The 22,530-nt window shown below is 34.8% G+C and overlaps 5 protein-coding genes across 5 annotated transcripts; 2 read left to right on the top strand and 3 right to left on the bottom strand.

Moving 5' to 3' along the window:
* Positions 1-12,011: 12,011 nt before the first annotated feature.
* LOC113492521 (ribosomal RNA small subunit methyltransferase NEP1) lies at positions 12,012-13,356 on the bottom strand. Its single transcript, XM_026870000.1, has 3 exons — positions 13,067-13,356; positions 12,463-12,706; positions 12,012-12,353 (listed from the first exon to the last, which is right to left on the bottom strand). The coding sequence occupies exons 1-3, from the start codon at positions 13,208-13,210 to the stop codon at positions 12,031-12,033; spliced, it is 711 nt and encodes a 236-aa protein (XP_026725801.1). The 5' UTR covers positions 13,211-13,356; the 3' UTR covers positions 12,012-12,030.
* A 263-nt stretch (positions 13,357-13,619) lies between these two features.
* LOC113492520 (autophagy protein 5) lies at positions 13,620-15,555 on the top strand. The gene is made up of 5 exons (XM_026869999.1): positions 13,620-13,913; positions 13,993-14,198; positions 14,284-14,408; positions 14,534-14,734; positions 14,975-15,555. The coding sequence occupies exons 1-5, from the start codon at positions 13,758-13,760 to the stop codon at positions 15,079-15,081; spliced, it is 795 nt and encodes a 264-aa protein (XP_026725800.1). The 5' UTR covers positions 13,620-13,757; the 3' UTR covers positions 15,082-15,555.
* A 372-nt stretch (positions 15,556-15,927) lies between these two features.
* LOC113492519 (torsin-1A) lies at positions 15,928-18,697 on the bottom strand. Its single transcript, XM_026869998.1, has 6 exons — positions 18,201-18,697; positions 17,714-17,988; positions 17,426-17,577; positions 16,673-16,818; positions 16,275-16,422; positions 15,928-16,077 (listed from the first exon to the last, which is right to left on the bottom strand). Exons 1-6 carry the CDS (start codon positions 18,400-18,402, stop codon positions 15,948-15,950), a joined length of 1,053 nt encoding a protein of 350 aa, XP_026725799.1. The 5' UTR covers positions 18,403-18,697; the 3' UTR covers positions 15,928-15,947.
* Positions 18,698-18,928: 231 nt separating this feature from the next.
* Positions 18,929-20,146, top strand: LOC113492517 (DNA repair protein XRCC2-like). The gene has a single exon (XM_026869997.1). The coding sequence runs from the start codon at positions 19,350-19,352 to the stop codon at positions 20,136-20,138; it is 789 nt and encodes a 262-aa protein (XP_026725798.1). The 5' UTR covers positions 18,929-19,349; the 3' UTR covers positions 20,139-20,146.
* A 7-nt stretch (positions 20,147-20,153) lies between these two features.
* On the bottom strand, positions 20,154-22,438 carry LOC113492516 (protein-serine O-palmitoleoyltransferase porcupine). The gene has a single exon (XM_026869996.1). The coding sequence runs from the start codon at positions 22,184-22,186 to the stop codon at positions 20,861-20,863; it is 1,326 nt and encodes a 441-aa protein (XP_026725797.1). The 5' UTR covers positions 22,187-22,438; the 3' UTR covers positions 20,154-20,860.
* Positions 22,439-22,530: the final 92 nt, after the last annotated feature.

The raw sequence follows: 22,530 nt of genomic DNA, 5'->3' as shown, positions 1-22,530 counted from the left end.
GTAAAATAGTGAAGGCTGATGATTTGTGTGTTGCCGCTTAAGTAATATTGCTGCTGTAAGTAGGTAGTTGTAAATGTGGTACCGATAATATTCGTTGACTAAGTACTTACATCTGACAGGCAAGGTCATAGTACTCAGTAATTTAATCCACCATGACATCATGGTGTTTGTAAAATATTCCACTGAGTAGGCTTGAGTTTTTGCATGGTGCCACGCAATGCTGCTCACATCACATTCAGACAGGTTAGTTAATTGCTAAGCGGACGACGCATGGACACCGTAGCAACAGCGTTTTATAATGCGAGTGTGCTTGTGTGCTGCTACACCACACACAGAACATATTATTATTATGTTTGAATATATATTTCATACGTTTAATACCTATGAAGTGGGAAAACGTCGTTTTCCAGAAGGCAATTTTACTTAATGATCACAAGCTCATGTGTAGCGTAGGTAAATGTGGCATTAGCTTTCGATGCAGGTACTTGCGAAATCCGTCCCTACTTCCGTCTAATGTCCTTGAGCTTTGCTGGACAAAATATCATACTTACACGTTACAACAAGAGCAAATAAATTCTCGTAGGTTTCCTAAAAGTATTTGCCTGAGTAACATTTTAAAGTCAGTCTCTAGCCAGGGACAAGACAAGCAGTCGCCGCTCATAAAATCAGCTAATCAAACCAACAGACACATCGACGCCGCTGCCTGTTCGCCATACCAATGAGTCGTTCACGATAACCAAGTGGTTTATCTGCCGTTATAAAGCGCTCTATTATGAACTCTACGCGAATGCAATACGACATTCTTTCGAACATCTACAGCTGAAGGTATAAAATACTTCAGTCGTTAATGTAGTCCCATGTCAAAAACGATATATGTCAATAGAGTTATATATAAATTTTCGTCTTATACTGTTGTGAGAAAGTTCATTTTGCTGTTGCATACTTCGCAAGAGTTTGTAGAGGTTTAGGTGTCAGGCGCACGTGTGTTTCAAGCGTCACCCAAATGGGGACCAGTTAGAGTTCCATAATATATCTCCTGAGATCGTAGCATTGATAACTGTATCAATACCGGCCTCTGTCGGGTCTTAATGGGCTGTTTCTTGCTTCGTTAATATCTATGGGACTTGTGAGACACATCCTGTGGAGCTCGCGTTTTAAAACTGTTTCCACTCTATGTATGGTTATACGTTTATGGTGAAAACAAAACCTGTTGTTCAGAACTGTTCTTGTCATTCTTATGAAAGAGGAAATTTTAATAATAATATAAATAAAGAGATTCTTACTCCTACATTTGTCTCTATTTTTCTATTCATAATAAATTTCACAAATGTAGAGTCCTTCTTTACCTCATGGAACATGCCTGAGAGATCTACCAATATCTATATACTAACTACAAAATACAGGAGACGAAAAATTTATTTTTAAGTTAAGAAATAAGCTACTTGAATTGATTTTGACGTCTTTTACAGTAAAGCAGACACTGGACGCAGCTCTCACTCCCATAATGAATGCGGTGCGCGTGCGCCGATAAGTTTGCTCTACGTATTAGAGTCAATAAACACCAGATAAACAGACAAATGAAGATTCAATTTTTAGTCCAGTATTTACTGTCCTTATTATATGATCATTTTCGTCAATCCTTGTATTTATCTTATCACCGACTGTACTTTGAGCATACATTCTAGACATACTAAATTAAGTAGAGTCATTTTACATGTATGGAGTTTAACTCGTTTCTCAATCATTTACAACGACTCTGAATTTCTTTCTGAACGTGCATATTTAACATTAGCATGATGCCTTCGAGTGTGATTCACCCGCTTATGTAAAGTCCGCACGCAGACATCTCGACAAATGTTAGGAATATTAGATGACTTAATTTTCATATATTACGGCAAGCCTTTCTCATCTGCCACTTAAGCAATGTTTTTTAAATTATGAGTGCTATTTTTGATGCATGATAAATGTGATGAAATCGATGGAAAAGCTATTAATTGTGTGATTTGAATAAGTATTAGTTGAAATGGAGTCCAATCGATGTGGCGGGAGGTTTCGTGTGAGCCAACCGGTTTGTGGTGATCTCAGTTCACCTGCGCGTTTCCTCTCACCGTGCGTCGGCAAGTGTCGGCCACTGGCCGGTGTCGGCGGTGTCGGCTCGACGCACGCGTGCCGCCTTACCTACCTACACGAGGCTTGCTCGCCTCATTCACCACCACGATAGCTTTCTACGTTGCACACACGAGGAAAACTTCTATGTTAATTACATAAATTCGTAGCAAGCGCTGTGAAAAGCGTTTAAATCTTCCATGTGAGATAGAAATTGAATGTTTAGTACAAGTGTCAAGACTGAGTAGGCAGCAATATATTCAATGAGGAAAGCTTCATATTATAATGCTGCCTTATCAATGCTGAAGATGGTTATATCGTTAAATTGAAACTTAATTAAATAATACAATATAGTTAATACCCAGGTATAAACTATGAATGCTGGCTTTGTAGCACATAATATGTAGAGCTTAGATTCTACCGTTTGTTGAACTTTTGACTAAACAATAAAACACGATGTAAGTACAAGGTCCGTGTATTTATTGTTGTTCGAGGTATTGTTGGCGTGATTATTTAAAGGTATTTCAATGAACGCGTGTGGGACGCGGACCGCGGTCGACGCATCGGGCCGCGAAGCAATCACGCTTGGCGCCGCCTACAATGCTCGCTAATCATAGTTTATGCTAGACTAGTCGACAGAACCGAACCGTTATACTCTAGCTAAGCTACAACCCGTTTGTAATTAATATTTATACGCACATAATTTATGTAAGTATTTATATTCTTATATCTATGTAACGCATTTGCAGGTGACCCGCCCTCGTTTGATTATTCAGTCTACACTAGTCACTATTTAATGTACCCAACTTGTTTATCATAATATTATGCTTCTATTAATACTCGGCCATTGAGTAAAAGAGCTCAAAAATTTTACTTGAATTTAGATGAGAACCCACTTTCCGATTAATCTAACATCAATAATTTTCATAAGACTCTACCTAACCTAATATTTCTAACGTAGCCAGCGCTGTAATATAACCAAAGATAGCCAGTACTTAAAAGAAAAAGATATAATTAAAAAAAAAAGCAAACGTTTCTATGTCAAATGAAATAGGGAATTTATATTATTATTATTATATTATATTTTAAGGGAAAAGTGGCTCTAGGTGCACGGTTCCAGGGATTAAAAAGCCCTGACTAAATCTTCACTACGCCAGATAGATATACGACTCTATCTGTATTTATATATACTGTACGTCTAATTAGGTGTATTCTTCTAGCTCTGTATTCTACTTACCTTACTTGCCTCTATCTCAAAAATATTAGCTGTAAGACTAAAGAAGAAAAATACATCATTTATCATTTCAGATATAATGAAGAATAAGCATACTTAATATGGCAAATATTTATGTCATGTGTACTGGAAAAACTTACTAAAAACGTTACTTGGTAGTAGGTAGGCACCTACGCATATTTCTTGCATCAAAACCAATAAGTGTATAAACGATAACGTCTTTTAAATTAATAATGAAGATTTATAAAGCAAATAAGTACAGAGGGTTATGGCAAATATTTGTGATACAATTTTGCAGTCATTCACCGACGCGATGACAGCGGCGCGATTGCATCACGCTCAGATATAGCGATCACGTGTTGATAGAGCGCCAATCACACCGACCAACTAGCGCGGCTTGTCACCGATTATAACGAATTTGGTGATGCGCAACAATCATTACCGCTTTATAATGATTCTGTTTTGTTTAATGGCTTTTTCACGCAGAAATCGATGTTACATTTTGAATTTTACCTAAAGATCCACTTTAATTTGTTTTTGTAGTGGTTTCTTAGGTTTACGCGAATGTTAGACATTGAAATGAAACTACTTTTACGGATTTTATCGCGGTGTTTTTGTAGTAAAAATAGTTCGTTAGTTTTTTTTTAAACAGATCCACTGTGTAACAAATAAAAAGAAATAATAACTTGATTACACTAAATGTTTTGAATTTGTTGAAACTTTTGGTGGGTTCATAAATAATCATTTTCAGTCCTTTTGCAAAATATACTAATTGATGTTTACACACTGTGAAATGGCTTTAAATGTATTGTATTGTTTAACATTCACCCTTTTTCCTAATATCGTAGAAAGAAATCTTGTTAATAGACCATATGGTACGTTCATTATTCATTAAATCTTATCCAGATAGATAGTTTATAGAGTTTTGTTTTTGTAAGGCTACAATAAGTCGTAAGTAGTCATAACTAAATCGTACTCATAAAATTTACATATTTTCATATTTAAGTGTTTTTAATTACTAAAACTTAGTTAACGGCTAACGCTGACCCCTCCTTTTCTTGATTTCTTTTCCTCCTATTCAGAACTTCTAACTTAGACGAATATCTTAAAAACTATAGAAGAGAACTATTAGAACTATTTGTCAATTTACATTAAATAAATAAATTATGATAATTATTGTTAATAAATTTGTCTTCCAGATTTTTGTCTCTTTTTCTGTATATTAAACTCGTATTAGCGTAAGTTATTCGCTAAAATAGATTCACGTCCATCTGTCTTCTTCGCGGCCGCGGCGTCAGCTAGTCTGCATCAGTTGTTTCTTACGGTCTAATAAATCGACGCCAAGGATACTCTAGCCACTGCCCACTACTCGCTGGCAAAGAATTACATAAGTAACATAAATGTAAATGTTTAATCTTTTTCCGGGTCTGTACCTACTTGTAATTCTAATGAGTTCTTAGTGTTCTTACTCTACATTTTTCTCTTCAGCATGAATAGCGATATCTTACGTCTTGCTATGCACCTGTGTATTATAATAAACTAACCTACACATCGTAATTTACATTTATTAACATACGTCGATACTGTAGGCTGTATAATACGGTCACCATTCATAAGTACCCAAGTAAAAGTGCAGGAAAGCCTTACTCATACATAGTTAAGTCCATGCAACATCCGGAACCTTTCCGACTAAATTATCATTATGAATCAAGTCATATCACACCACATTGTTAGAATGTAAATGGAATGAGTACTTGATGTAAGAGTTATTGACTATTGATAAATATGTGTGTATTGGAGTTCATATCGCTGCGGGTAGGCGCCTACGTGCTGTAATTCGCGTTGCCAATTATTACGCAGTACCTACAAGTATAACAATATCAGATAACGAATGTTAACTTACTCATGACTGTAGCCGTTGAACTGCAATGCTATACTCATTATACTATGGAATGCTGTTACTATATTCGATGACCGATACTCTAATGAGGTTTAGTCATATTAAAGAAAACTTAATTAAAGCTATTCCGGCCACGCGGACTGTGAATGGAGAATTGCATCGTAGTACCATGCTCTGACTTCAAAACTGTTCAGTCAGAAAGAGTTTGACTCTACCGTTTGTTGTGTGTGTTGTTTGATCGTGATCAGTTTTCCCATTTGTCATACGTACACTCTCTTAGTTAAGTGCTATTGCAAATTTTATACGACTGAATAAAGTACAGTTTGACTACAATTCTGTCACGCTAATGAACTTGGTGCGATGGCGTTTCGCTCGGGTAGGTGTTGTGCAAGTGTTAGCGTACACGGCTCGCGTCACCGATACACCGCGCACGCAATGCAGGCGCCATTAAACCAAAAGGCACAGCAAATTCAAATGATAACTTCATAATTTACAACCTAGTATTAAATCTTTACAAAAATCTACATTCATAAAACAAAGCCATTCTACCTTCTATTGGATTTCTGAATCATAAAATGTCACACTAATCTGACCTCTACCAATCATCGTTCAAAATAGAAATTTCGACTTAACTATCCTCGATCTAGATAGCGCCTCGTGTGATAACCTGTTCGACTTAGCTCAATAGATATTGCAACCATTGTGCAATGCTGACGGTGGCGCCTAGCCAGCCGACGAATCATGGCCATCCGATGCAACAAGTTATTTGTAGCGACTCTCAACGCGCCCGTCCTAATAAACTGATTCAATCATCTGAATACACCTCAACCACTTACATAATCCTATTAAAAGACAAGTGATAGGTTACGACGTAGTAACATATTTTCTGTACGTCATCCAAGTGCATAGCGAACTGCTAACATATCTCTACGTGTTGTGTGTCATAACAGAGGACCCCACAGGCGGATGTAGATAACATTTCGCTGCGTTGACATCATTCAACTAAAGTTGCAGAGCCGATATTGTAACACTAGATAACGGGGAAAATATAACCGACACCAAATTCGAGTAGTTATGCGCAATTGCTATGTTATTGTATAATAAGTCATAATTTAATTTTAATTTATTGATATCATCACTGGCAAGTGCGTTAAACTGACATGTCTCAACATGTGTCATGTACTAGACTACCTATAACTATATCTGCATAGCTTATCTGCTGTCGAGTAGCTGCTGCAAGGCCTTTATTGCGTTGTGAGTTATGCGGCTGATGCGAGTCATCACACGTATTCATTGAGTAGGTGAATACGTTTCTTTGTCTTTCAATAACTTTATTTTTATACTGAAATGCTCTTTCTATTATAGTCTGATTGCTGAGTGGTATAGAAATGTTAAATTTAACCTTTCATTCCGGTTCCTGAGTCATGTCAAATGTATGGTGTCGAGATTCGTGAGTTTTTGGGTGAGGCGCAGGTCGGCGCTCGGCTGGGCGCGGGGCGGTGCGGCGGCGGCCTGGGAACGTGGCGTGGTCGTCGTCGGCGCTGCCGGTGAGAGGAAACCAGTTTGGTCAGAGAGCCGGTGTCGGCCGTGGGCGTCTGCCTAGCCCGCGGTCCGACCACACCTAATGCTAATCATTTTAACGCAACGTCTTAAAATATTATTATTTAATACTCGATCTAGTTAGGTAGCTAAAACCTAAAAACGGTTGATATAGATTTATTCTTCACAAGACAACGATAAATTATTAAATGCATTACAAGACAGGTACGCAAAAAATAAATTTAAAATCATAAAAGTTGCGAAACAATGAAAAAGCAATAAATTGAGGAATGGCGGCGTAATCTTCACCAACATTAGAACAGGTTGTGATTTTGTTTAGAACTAAGGCGGGTCCATTTAAGGCGGCACAAAAAATAAGGTGCCAATAAAGGGACGGAAACCCATTGTTTGAGTGTTATTCTGGTATCAGGAATTTCGGGGAAAAAAGCGAAGAAGCTAAGGGTCCATTCTATGGATTCGGGCGGCGAGGAATACAATGAGTCCTTTGTGAGCGCAGGCGCCGAACGGTCTGGCGGAGTGGCGCGATGGCGGCGCGCGACACCGCCCGGCCGCCGCGCCGCTCCGTCTAGCGCGCCCGCGCTGCTCCTATATCAGTGTGTACTTATTCGTTCTATTGGGCGCTTTGTCACGCACGTCCACAATCCCGATATGGAAGGCGACTGAACTAGAGCCCTAGCGCACGCTTGCATCTGCATACAATGCGACTGTGTACCCACTGCGACCCAAACTCACTCGACGCCACTCTAAATAGAGCACACTGATCTATAAAAGGCAAATTGTATCACACATGCATATGGCTTGTGTTTGTACACGCGTCGGTATTGATACTCAGATATTCTAGAAGTATTTCATGATAGCGATTTAAAGTGTTGTTAGGTACCATTTAGTAGCTATGCATTAACAAACACCTTTTGTAAGAAGTTCATTCTTATAATTTCAGTATTCTTAGTACTTAGTACTTATAGGTACCAAGTACACACCTCTTGCTAGTACAAGCCCTAGTAAATAGTAAGTCGGTGAGTCAACAAAGGACGTGTACGAGCTGACGCAATGAATGCACGGCATGCCTCGCGCTCCTCCGAGTTCCTGCCGATAGCATGACAACACGCTGTCGGATTTACACGACTTATCTATCTGATACTCTAGTTATGGGAATTACGACGCAGTTGTTTTTGTTATTATCGTATTAATAATGCATCTTTACAATCTAGATACTAGTGACTGTAGAGCTACCAAGTCTTTATATAATACTGAAATAAAGAATTAGGTTCCCCTTTTACCTTTTAGTTTTTAACTGCGTCTCATGTGATTTAAAGGTTTTTCAAAGTGCCTTTCATAGGTTCAACTGTGGAGAAACATGCGTAAGTTAAATTAGAACAAGGAACATGGTTGTAACTTTACTCAAAAAGAACAGATTCTAACAGCACTTTGATATATTTAAGTATTACACCGGCTTAACAGTCCATTCATGCTTACCCAAAATTGGAAATGGTTGACAATAAAATAAATTTAAGAAAGAAAAAAAATAAACGAACCGGCAGAAAAATTTCTTCTGAATGAACACAACAAAGGTGCCATTCAAAGTTTAATAACAATGGCAATAATAATCGATGTTCGAACACTTAAAATGAACCGTTTTGTCACCTATAGACCTATGCGATGACTGAGTTGACCTTAAATATTATAATCTATCATTTGCTGTAAGAAATGATAATGAATATAATATGAATAACAATAAATTTAGTTCTATAATGAGTTAGTAGAGTTGGTTATTTACTTTAGGCTTTGCTTGATTAAATAAACATGCATATGCTTTAAGAATCCAGCTTGCTTCAAAATAACATTTAAAAGCGAAATTATTAATACTTTTTTCAAAATAAACAACATATAAGTTCTAAAGTATCTGATCTACTTCAAGGTTATGAGAAGTACAAAAATATGAACGCTTTTTCGGACCATCCTTTTTGATGATTAAAATTATCTCAACGTAAATAATGATTAATTTATTGATAAATTTTACAAGTTTAACTGTAAATATCACTACATTTTAATGAAGAACAAACAACGTCATTCGAATGTGTAATACAAACAACAATTTTATCTTACAACTTGCGTGTTGGCAACCAAATTCAAGGAACCGCGTAATCAGACACTTATTTATGCGGTTATTAGTGATACAGAACACTTTGTTCTCAAGTGTACATTACCACTACAGCCATATACTCTTGTGTATATTATTATAAGCTTTATATCGGTAACTTATTATATTGTTAAGGACTGCTAAATGAGGGTACGAGGAAGGCCGAGTTTTACTTTAAAATCGAAGAATCGTAGCATCAACACAAAAAATAGATCCTTTGAATTTTTTTGCTGAAATTATTATATTATGGCTATTAAAGCATTTGATTCCATAGATCCCAGAATAGAAATCGGAAAAATAGAATATTGCGGCGGCCGGGGAAATAATTAAGGAACTCTGTAAAAGATGTGATAATCCTTAAAGTTTTAAATAATTAAATAGTTTTTTGGCCTCATAAAAAGGGCCCATAAGTCCTCAATTCGTTACTCAACGTGCGGAATACCCCAAGGATGTCTACTTACCCCTCTGCGTTTTCCGCAACGTGTTCAAACAAATCATACCCAAGTTTTTGAACGACTTTTGGTCATGCATAAGCTACACTACATATATCACAAGCTTCTAGTATTGAAAAAAGTAACAAATAGATTTTTAACTGTTTTTAACAGTAGTAATAATTGACTACCAGTAGCATAACGGGAGGCTTGAGCATTTCGGTTGGTCAAATTTGCCGGCCTTATAGGCAAAGCCAGATCCGGATCGTTGTACTTAAACCTGAGTTTTGACTTTTGCCATATTTTCCCTTAGAAAGAATAAAATTATTGCAAAAGCCATCAGGAAAAAGCAAATGTTGGCATTATTGCCTAAGCATAAGAGCTAAGTGTTCAATAAATTCCAAGAAATTACACTTGGCCTTGTGTCAATCGTAGCGAGTTTTAATCTTTGTGAATACTTTATTATTTCTGGTCAGAGTGACTCCATAAAAATTAATAGTTAACATCCTTCAACAATGCTAATAACCTTAGTAAGCATTATCGTCTCCCTATAAAGAGGTTGCATCAACAAGGATGATTTGCCGTAAGCTGTAACATTACGCCGACTTATTGGTAACGGGGGCAGCGGCGTTTCAAATACTTAACGATACTTAAATATTACAGAATATTACCGATAATACATTTACCAATAATAGTGACTATTCGTATCTACATACTCATAACGTTATATATATCTACTTATAAGTTTACTTGATTGTATTATTCATGACGCGTTATATTAGTTAATCGGTATGTCCAGTAGGTAGGTGCATACATTCTAGTAGGTAGTTGTTTACATTATTGTGCAGTTAATTGGCTCACAGAGTCAGACCATACACCATATAAGGCAAGTTGCCGAGAATCTAGTCCCACGAGTCAGCGCGCGGCAGCCGACCAACCGCTTTCATCATGCCACGATTACTTATGTCAAGCATTATCCTTTTACAAGTAGCTACTTATGTACATTGCTGGCATGACGTGTGATTTGCAGTGCATAATATGAGTTACAAAGTAATCTATGTACTTCCTTCGTTCATAAATCTTTATTGAAAATGAGCAATCGAAAAATAAAAATGAATAATACAAAAATAACTCAAAAATGCACCAGTGCGATACTCGGTAAATAGGTATCGGTAAGGCGTACTTCGTCTGTTACCTAAAACAGTGCCGGTGTGAATGACAGGGTATATGGCGCCCTCGATATAGTGTATATCTCACATTACTTTAAATGAAAAGCAAGACTTTTAAATATATTTCAGGGCTCCAATTCCGTTATTTACAATGGCCGATGAATGAATGGAAATTGGATTAAAATGACACTTTTCTTATTCTCTTAAGCACTTTTCCAACACAATTATTGGAAATTCCATACGGTGCGGAATTTGGGCCCAATACCCTTGCTCTCTCTTGCTGTCAGGGATCCTACACCGGCACCGCTTAATACACGCATCGGTATTATTGTTTCACCCAAAAACAGAACAAAACTGGAGTGAACGCATTCCATAGATCCCGCGGCCTTCCGCCCCGCCCTCACATTCCATCGAGATAGCTCGAGGATCATAGATATTGAAGATAGCCACTTCGATCAAAGCCCGAAAAAAGTAGGAGCAAATTCTTACTAAGAAAGTAAAATCGGAAATCACAACAAATTGTGTACCTGACATGCTCTATCGTGCATGTATTTAATGCTTTACCACTACCATTATCCTAGGTACTATCTACCTAATCAGTAAAACTCAAAATAAGAATTCAGCCTAGCTAATTTAGCCTAACTTAGAAATACTGTAAAACACATGCAATCAATTTTCTTTAAACAAAATCTGCCCCATGTTCTTCACATTAGTATCTGCCTTTTGAAGCTAATTAGCCAATTAGTTTTCAAGAGGGTCTGATAAAAGTTAACAACGAAATTCAAACGGATGTCACAGTTTCAAGATTTTTTTTAATTCGTAACCGTTACACATTTGCCATCTTTATTTGCGCACATAGGAAATCGGGAAGGTTTTTACATGACCGGGAGTTTTTTTTTTTTTAAGCCATAAATGAATATAGGTTCGTTATGTGTGACATTTACACACAAATGCTACAGACCTAGAAGACAAGAGTCTTGCGATGTAAATGAGTCGTATAGGAATGAGGGATGTCCGGGCATACTGGTGCCAAATGCGTATAATATGTACACTAGTTGATCGCAAAAGTCTGAACTGTTATTGGTTAGTAAACAACTACTAACCAATAACAGTTCAGACTTTTCTACAAAAATTTAGGAATTTCTATTGAAGCTTCTTGAGACAATCCTTACCTATTCAAGGTTCTTATGCCATCTAGTAACCACTAGTGCAACTTTTCGATTTAAGTATACAATAACAGATGGTGCTGACTTCCACAATCTCACAATGCGTAATACGACAATGGTTCGAATACGTTACCTATCAATTCCAATATTTTTTTCTAGGTGGCGCTTATAGTCAATATACGGTATGGTAATAAATTACTACAAGTTTTGATCTCAATAAATAATGTCAGGAACATGAACATGTAAAAACAATGCATCTTATACAAAATGAAAATTAAACTAAGGAATGGAAATGAAAGCTTCTATTATTTCTTAATATTTTATTCACTCTACATCCCAAACTTCTTCAAAGGCAGTACATAATTTAGCGCATGTTAGTGCAGCTGAAAGTGGATAGTTACTGATGGATATAACATCCTCTGAGTAGTCAACTTCAACCTTGCCGTGTGCCATTGCACCAATAACCATGACTATTGGCTCATCTTTTGGAACTAATTCCCTACAGTTTTTCACAACCTTAGAACTAAAGGACATTGTGACTTTCCTTACACCTACTGGCAGGTGTGACGTAATAGGATTTTTGATAACTTTAAGCAGCTTCATCGGCCCATCTGAAGCTCTAATTGCAAATTTGTGAAGCAGTTGCACTGAAAATAAGAGAACAATAAAAAGTCAACCAAGTGTAATGTTGCACACAATATGAAATGTTCAATCAATTTTAAATTAACTCAAGATCATTTTAATTGATTAACTCACCCATTAAACCAGCAAATCTCTTAAAAGTCCGTGGTATTCTGGTTTGTGGATTGATTTCAATGAGTACATTTTTTTCTGTGTGAATGTAAACTTGCAGTAGGCCAGCTCTGTTCAAGGGTGAATCCATCAACATCAGGAGAGACTGGTGTGTGATGTCTGGTCGGCAGGAGCCTGGCTCTCTGTCATTCTTTCTAAGAATGTTAGCATGGTCATCGCAGTTTAACAGTTCAAAGCTATTACCTGTCTGAAATAAAAGTATGTTTAAAGTTTAGATGTTATGCTATCTTTAGGAGAGAAATTTTAATAGATGTTTAATTGATAATACAAAAATGTGTTTCTAAAAGCAAGCTTATGGCTAACAAAGCCCTTGTGGGTGACACCAGACCCACAGGAGATTGCACTCAAGCCAGTTGGGGATCAATTTCCGTAACAACACCCACTGGTCAAGAGGCCGCGTGTCTGCGGGATGGATGGGGACAGCGGGTAACGATCCATGACGATTATTTAAACTGTCAATTGAATCAGGTCCATAGCAGCACAGCAACATAATTGTAAATAAACAACAATATAACAACATTTGCGGCCAAAGAATGTGATTTCTTACTTTAACCGTTTCCAACTGTGCGTTTTCCAGGATGACTATAAGACGTTTCTCTTGCTTCTTTATATGCGAAGTTACCAAGTGTCTAGGTATTGGATCGTATTCAAATTCATCATCTTTTGCCGCAAATTTCCGTTTTTTGCCCATTGTAGTTTAGTAACTGGTCGAGGTATGTATGGAGAATTCAAGGTTTGAAATATAATTGGTATCTTAAGCAAATCTACAATTATTTGACTATTTACAATGTTATCGCCCTCACGTTCTATTTATTTTTAACCAAATACCCACGTGCAACGGACAATGACATTTGACAGTGATTTGACAATGACATTGGGTACACAAAACTGTCGATGACGACGGTCGATGGTTTGGACTATTATAGAAACAGTCTTACTTACTTATAACAAAAAATAGGATGCACTTAAGTAAATAATGATTAAGTAACAGTACTAGACTTTACAGTAATAAATAGGAAGGTTGTTAATTTCTCATACTTCAGTTTATTTTATACCCAAACCATATTATTTTTAAGGGCAATTCTTGTGAATTGACAACATATTGACAATTTGTAAAAAGTCAAAACATACCTCTCTTCTTTCTGCTCATAGCCGATATTCGAAAGAAATAAATAGTTTACATCTAAAGTTATTAATTCTTAGTAGAATTTGCCTTTGGACATAATTAGTGCTTCGTCATGGCCAACGACAGAGAGGTTCTCCGAGAAATATGGGATGGGAAGCTACCTATTTGTTTTCAACTGGCCCAAGAAGAAATTATGGAAATCCAACAACCTGATCCATTTTATGTGATGGTTCCTAGACTGAGCTACTTCCCACTTGTTACTGATAAGGTTAGTGAAATTTAAGAAAACCTTTAGATGAAATTAACGTTAAAAAATAAAAATTACAAAAAGAAATTATGCATTTCAGATGAAAAGGCACTTCTTACGCTACATATCTCAAGAAAATGCTGATAATGAAATGTGGTTGGACTATAATGGGCAGCCACTCAAATGGCATTATCCTATTGGTTTCCTATATGATCTTTTTTGTGGGAATGACCCACAACTGCCCTGGCTGCTGACTGTGCACTTTACCAAATTTCCAGAAGAGATCCTACTTCATTGCCCTAACAAGTAACTATAAAAATATTTTATACTTATTATGGACAGTAACTTTAGGTACTAATAGACACATATGAAAAACTTTACTACTTTTCAGAGATGTTGTTGAAGCACACTTTATGTCTACAGTCAAAGAGGCAGATGTTCTAAAACATAGAGGCCAAGTTATGTCTACTATGCAGAAAAAGGATCACAACCAGTTATGGCTTGGACTGCAAAATGGTAAGGTAAAAATTAAGGTAGGCTTTTTTGTAAATGGAATTTAAAAGTAAACTTATTTGAGTTTATCAGACAAAGAAAATGTTAAAATTTAGTCTTGAAGTTATAATTATTTTATCACTTTACAGACAAATTTGATCAATTTTGGGCTATCAACAGGCGCCTGATGGAATCTCATGGAGAAAATGAAGGATTCAAACATATTCCTATAAAGTTATATTCTGATGATGGCACATGCAGCCAGCGTCTGGTGTGTCCCAAAAATAATGATGGCAGTCGCAAAACATTGCTACAGATGACTACAGAACTGTATCCAGAAAAATGTGATGGTATGTTTTGTAATTTACTAGTATTTATTGAACCTGGTCAGAAGATTTAATTTTTATAGAACACTGAACTGAACTTGTGTGGAATTTTATACTTAGGTTTTCTAATCACTTTTTCACTTTTTTTTAATGAAAGTCTTAAAAAGATTATAGCAAAAGTTTAGGACTATCCCTACACAGTGACCTTAGGTTGCGATTAAATAATACATGTCTAATAATATAAAAATATCTTTATTGTTTCAGTTCAATTGAGAACACATGGGATAGTTATTCCGTCTGACACACCACTACAATGGCTCTCAGAGCATCTGAGTTATCCAGACAATTTCCTTCACTTGTGTGTGTTTTAAATCCCTAGTACTTGACACCAAAGTATATAAGTTAGAAGTATTTAAGTAAGAAGAAACAATAAAACAACTAAATAAACAATGCAATTTAATGGTAATCCATTCAGACAATGTGGTGTTTAAATAATCAAAACAGTATGATAAATGACTAGATTTGGTTTTGTGATGTTGTATAACAAAATCAACCTTATCATTCTAGTCTTAGAGACGATTGTGGAATATTGTGGAATAAATCTGTTGAAAGATTAATAACAACAAAAATCTATTAAACCTTCATAGACATAACTGGCTCAGATACCAAACCTCCTGTGTGTATTTTACATTGCACCTTGACATTGTTTAAATGTAGGAAAAACCATTTTAAGTGGAAAAGAAAACAAAATCATTTTAACATAGAGAGAACATTCCTTATAAATTAAGTGCAGGTATCTTATCAATACTAAGTATTATTTACAAAAAAATATATTTTAAGCTCACTAGCACTTAAAACATTTTACCCAGTTAACAATAAATAATACATGATTTCAAAGAAATATCTGAAATGCTAACAGAGTTCAATGTTAGTAGATCAGTAACAGAGTAATTAAAATCCACAATTGATACTACACAGAAACCTGATTAAACTTTGTAAAACATAATTTTATGGTGGAAAGTGAATATAATTTACGTAATTGTGCTTGAATGCAAATAAATATATTTTTTGCTTGACAACATTCTGTGTAGTAGCAATGGAGCAATAATCCATGATTTTTTAAATTAATCAGGCAGTATAATTTTTTGTACAAACAAGGTTTAAAGCTGAACATATTAATTCAACAAAGGTTTTGTTTAAAAATATCACAACATTAATCTTAAATTAAATACATTAGTTACAGCTCTGTTTTCGGTTTATACTTCTGAATAATGTAAGGAATGTGTCTGGTAAATCGCTTGCATCCATTATTAGCAAATATTGGCTGGTCCTCATTTGGACCATATGTTATGACGGATAATGCTTCCCTGTAAAGATATATATTTTATATAATAAGCAAGGAAAATCATTTAGTTTTAATAAATCTTAATATATTTCAAATATTAAAAGTTGTTTCAATTTATGTGATCAAGTAATTGTAACTCTATTTTTCGACTGAATTATATTTCAGTCAGTTTTGGACTAAATAAAATAAATCAATAAAAAATATTTTTATAATACTTACGTCATCATTTCCTTGGTTGGGTGATAAATTGCATGAGCTCGAAACTCGGCCAATGCACACATTTCCACATGTTGTTGCTCCAATGGTAGGAAAGGCACATAGTGGTCAATCAAATGGTTAGCAATAGCTGCTGCCTTTTCAAATCCCCCTAAAATTAAATCATTATTTAATATTACATTTTTATTTATACTTACTTACTATATATTTAACATTTTGTGTTGATTTTTGAAGAGGTTTCAAAAAGTCATGGAAAATTGGTATTTATTTCAATATCAATTCTGAATGTGTCACCAATTTCGATTTTTCAGGTCATTTTTTATGTTTGGGAGGGTAGTGATTGACTGACGAAATTACAAGGATTTACTATCAAGTTGCTCTCGGATACAAATGCTGATTACCTTGAAAATATGCTGTCCTCCTAATAATAGGTTCAAAATCGTGAAATTCTACATCATTTCTCTTAGCACCTTGTTCATACAACTCTAATAACTTTGTTGCTATTTCCTGTCCTCCTATATTTGATATAAAAATAAATATGCTGTCTCTATAACAAAAAGATAAATTCATTATGCTATGGAATAAAGCTAAGTTGACTGTGCAAATGATATGAGTATGAATGTTTATACTAAAAAAAGAAAAACTGAGCAATCTGAATACTATGAATCATTACAGCCGTATTGATTTAATTTGTATCTGGCTCCTTCATCATTTGACTGGCCATATGACTTCTAAATAATTTCTTGAAATGTAGCCACAATGCTACTAATGGGTTTGGAATAGAGATAAAAGTGTTTTAGATCAAAATAAAACCATAATTATACATTGCATGAGACAGAAACAGAAGTATTTGTAGCTGCCTTGATGTGCCAAGTTATGTTTGCCACATTGTTATCTATACTAATATATAAAGCTGAAGAGTTTGTTTGTTTGTTTGAAGGCACTAATCTCAGGAACTACCGGTTCAAATTGCAAAAATCTTTTTGGGTTTAATAGACCATTCATCAAGGAAGGGTTTAGCATCACGCTGCAACTAAACAGGAAAAAATATTCATCTTCGAGGGCTTCTGTTCAAAAATTCTTAACTTATATCTTCTAATGACGCGGACGAAGTCGCGGGCAACAGCTAGTAAATAATATAAAATGAGCCTTGCCTGTAGTCTACTCCATCCACAGCTTGATAGTGGTCAAGCATTGGCTTAATGGTATCAAGCACTGAGGGACACATGTCATGTATCTCATCAAATATTATAAGAGATCTTGGACATTTCTTGACAATGTTATTTAAGTATGCCACCAATTCTTCCTGAAAACAGTTGATTTCTTTGTTTATGTTGCTTTAATTCAACTATTTTTGGATGTATATTCTTTGTTTCAACTCAACAACTTTATTGTAACTCTTCGAAAAATCTGTTTATATAAAAAATATAGCAAGTACTCACTTTTTTCTGCTGTAGATTTGAGCAGTCAAAATCCTTCTTACCCATGTACAGTTTAACATATTTGCTTTGCATACCTCTTTCAAAGAGAGCTTCAGCTATCATTGTGGCTGCATAATTCTTACCTACTCCGGGCCAGCCATGTAAGCTGATAACTAGAGCTTTTCTATTCTTCCTATTTTCATCAAGAACAGCCTCCTTGTGAGCATGAAGAATATTCACCAATTCATTGACCAGAGGCTGTCCAAACATTTTTTGAGATATTGATAATTTTAACTCTGTAAACATGTAATGAATAAGAAAACATGTTTTTTGTTACCACTTAGAATTATAAAACATTAATTACTCAAGAAACACACGAAAATGGCAGCAGGCAGTATACAAGAGAATCTGAGTATGCTAAAAAATAATTACAGTCATAGAAGCTTAAATTTTATAAAGAAAAATGAAAACAAAGGACATAAAAAAGAATGTTTGCATTAGTACTCACTATTTATATCGTAAGGCACATGCTGATCATTACAACATTCCACATAACGACAATACGTGTTGTCCTTTATTGTGGTCCATTTGTACCAACCAGCTGACAGCAAAGCTGAACCGACTAATGACGCGGTTATAAACTCTGAGGCACCATGTTGGCATAAAGATATTATTATTGCAAAAAATATAAAGATATGTCTATACAACATTTTGAACCTTTGAGGATCTTTACAAAGAGTTGATAAACAAAAACACGTGAACCATCACTAAGTAAATACTTAAGTCTTCCTAAACTATGATTAATCCTTTATGAAAACTTTGTAAGTTCTTGGTTACAGATACGGCAGACTTATTGTATTCATCAGATTCATCCGTACCCGCCAATAAAGTCCCTTATCTAAGCCGTAAATTAAAAGGTTTCTTTTCCAAACTCAAGTGAAGTGAATGACAGTTTGAATCTAATGAATGAGCGTTTGACATTTTCCCAGCTTCATTTGAAGTTTGACTGACAGTAGTGCAGTACTGTCAAGCCGACGTTAATGTAGCCAAGTGAAAATCTGATGTAAAATAAATTGTACCAACAAAACATTTAAGGCGTAACCTCTTACCTCATGATCGCTAGTCGCGGTAGCTTCAAACCCGCATGACAATGCAATTTAGTACTATAAAAATGCTAGACCGATTTTAATAAAATTTTGATGGAGCTCAACATTTAAAAACGTGGGTATTTAGATTTCATCAATCTTTTTTTTTATTAATGGGTTGCAGTATTATTATTATATCATAATTTTGTTGACATGTTTTGGGTAACTTGGGTTTTGTTGAATGCTTGGCATGCTTGCTAGATCATGAGTGGCAGCAAAGGAAGAGCTTTTATCTTCTGTCGCCTATCTGTCAAAAACTAGAAACTGCTACTACTAAACTATTGTACCTAATTAAAGTTTAAAAAGAGAAGTCTCGAAATGTAACTTTTTAACAAAAAAATTACTTGTGAGTAGAGTGAAAACATCCCAAACTTATGTTGTCGTTAAAACATTCATGCAATTAGGTAGAGCGAGGTAAATTAATATTTGTGTAGTACTTGCCTACATTAGAGTTGAACTCTCAACTATTCGAACCAGCAAAAATAATTGCTCTATAGTAGATAGACACGATAATGGCAGCCACTAAGTTCAAGATCGAATCAGGAGTCCAATTACTAGCAAGACTAATAAAGAAAGCGGAGGTAGAAAACTTTTACACTGATTTATTTCAACCTGGACTAAGAAGCGACGATGTAGTCGAAATATTTGGTAGCATTAGTTTTTCAACTATACTAATAGATGTGATCAGCGAAGCGTTGTTACCCAAACAGATGAATGAAAAACCTTTAGGTGTTTTGTTATTTAACACTGTTGGACAATTTAACTACACAGATTTAATAAATACAATGAGAGCTAAGATTGAATCATTCAAATATACAAATGAAGATTGCCTTATAGACAAGGAAAATATACTACAGAAGGCCTTAAGCAATTTGTTCATACTTGAAATTTATGATGCAACCCAAATGTATGCAACTATTTATAATTTAGATAACATATTAGCAAATAAACAGAGTATATCATTACTCATTGTTGACACACTTACAGCATTCTATTGGTCAGAGCAAGGATTTAAAATATCAAAGATGGATTCATATATAAAAAATTTACTTAAGATGATACAAAAAGTTTCTAAAGAGTATAAACTAATATTTATGTATACACGACCTGGATATTTCGGTTCAAGCAAAGATTCAGATAATCTTGAAACATGTGAAGTTCAAGTATCGGAAGGTGTAAACATTACAGTACAGCTTTTAGACAAAAATTCTACAGGAGTATATCAAGTTAATGTAAAAACTGTGGATTCATATTATAAAAAGTGTTTTTGTATATTAGATAATGGCATTAAGTGGCAGTAAACAAATAATTGTTATTTTATTTCAGTCCCTAATATCTTAAAATTTTAAACTGTTTCTTAGGACTAAATCAACATGCTAATCTCTAGTTAGTTTTAATGGAAAATTGTGTAAACATATGACTCAAGGTATTACATCATAAAAAGACGAAAAAATATTGTCATCAAACTACATCAATAACTATGGCTAAGAGTAATTTTTAATAATAGTAGTAAGTACTAAATTACTGGTGGTGTTGGTCAGGACCAGTGCCTATTAGGTTAAAGAACATCTCTAAGTTCACTAATCACAATTTTTAAAAGGCTACTTAGGTATTAAGATTTATCTGTCTAACAGATAAATATTTTTCTACTCAAAATGGAAACATGAAATTTAATAATATAAGATTGTTTAGTTTTGAAGTGCAATTATTTAAAAGGTAATTAGTTTTATCACTGTTCTCAATTATGCTTACAGCTAAATGTACAAAAGCTCTGCCATATCAAAACACCCTTTTGCAGCTTGTACAATACAATATTAAGTTTTGATATTATTACAAAATGTTTCTTATCCTACTTTACAATATTATGTATACCCAAAAACTGTTGTATGCTCATGAAATGCAATAGTTATATTACAGCTTACTTTAATAATAATCTAAAATTAATACTGAGAGAGATCACAAGAAGAGATTCAGAAAATACTAGAATAAAATTGACTAAGTGCTTATAAATTAGTTATGCTCATCACATCATCAGATATATAACATACAAAAAAGCTGCAAAACCATGACTAAAATAATTTAAATTCTCCCATTTATTTATAGTGTGAAAGTATGAGTATCCAGATTCTTGAACAGAAAATGATGCCTCAAACATAACACCTAAGTAAGCAAGATGTATTACTGTAATTATAGAAAAAAAAGTGTTTGTGACAATTGCTAGCATAGTGTTCTTCTTATATTTATGATCACATTGTTTACCACAAGGATTAGCTAGACAGCACACCTCCAAAGCTAAAGCCACTTTATGGCGTAAATTGTACTCAACATATGAAAAAGTCCCTATACTGAGAAGAACAGCTGAAAATTGGAAATTTAACCCATGTAGCAAAGATGATACAGCATATGTAACAAATATTGCAAAGAATTGCCCATAGGGTTGGCAAGTTTTAAAAACATAGTTTTTTAACCATTGATGCATTGGAATGTTCCAATAAATAACAACTTGTACAAGAGATCTTGGTAGTTCTATGAAGTATGGCTTTGTCACATGTACTTCTGAATGGCAGTCATTTGTAAGTCCAAATCCTGCACTTAACATTGATACAATGGACATACTGGACACAAAGTAATGTGACATTCTAAATGCTTGTGCATCTCTATATGCTACCAGCCATTTTGGCATCTCATCATCTATATACCATGGCACAATACAGTTTGATAAAAATAAGAAGAGCATTGATACAGATAAGTTTAGCACAATTAATTTTATCCACCTTTTGGTCAGAAATTTAACTTCAAGATAGTGATTGTAAGTATGAAATGAAATCCAAGGTCCTAGAATACAATTTGCTGGGCAGAGGATATACCCTCCAAATTCCACAGGATTAAGCATCCTCTTAAACAAATCTCTGTCCAATTCAAAAGCTACTGATATGATCTTCATAGCTGCAATCATCTGGATACCTCTTATTTGCTGCCACATTTTAGGATTAAGCACATACAATTCACATAATAACAGAAATGCTATTACAGATACAGACATTAATAATCCTCTCCATTTTTTAGTTACAAATGATATTAATATAATGAGTATGTAGGCAGTAGTTGTGAGACCCACAGTCCATATGAATGGAGGTCCAATGTTATGATATAAAAGAAAACTTCCAATAACTAAACATAAACTGTGACGCACATTATGAGGCAACGGCACAAACTGAATAACAAGGCGAAGTAAAACATTAGCAATTATTAAATCCTTTGCGAATCGGAGTCCTTCGTAGAGGGTAGGTTCCCCACATAATGTTATGTAGGTCCAGGCAGTTTCATTATACTCTTCGTCCTCATCCATCTTACCGGTTGTGTGCCGGCTTCTTTGTTTCGCGTGTTTTCAGACAATGGGCTGATTAAGTTTTCCAAGACATATCTATAAATTTGGTTCTAGGGATTAGTGAAAATATAACTATTATAGCTTACGTCTGTCTGTGTTTAACAAATTTATATTGTCACATTTTGTGCAGATTCTAATACAAAATTACAGTTCGCGTAAACTATTATTATAATATATATATAGCTGTTGGTATTTGACAAGACATAGATAGCATAATATCTGTCAATGTCAAGAAATAAATTTATAGAGATTGAAATTTTCTGTGAGATGGGTTACTAAAATTGTCTGTGAATTTCATATATAAA

The sequence above is a fragment of the Trichoplusia ni genome, chromosome 4 (genome assembly GCF_003590095.1).
Source record: "Trichoplusia ni isolate ovarian cell line Hi5 chromosome 4, tn1, whole genome shotgun sequence".
NCBI classification, from domain to species: Eukaryota; Metazoa; Arthropoda; class Insecta; order Lepidoptera; family Noctuidae; genus Trichoplusia; species Trichoplusia ni.
The sequence above is the reverse complement of the archived record's forward strand: the minus strand, read 5'-3'. Positions and strand labels throughout refer to the sequence as shown.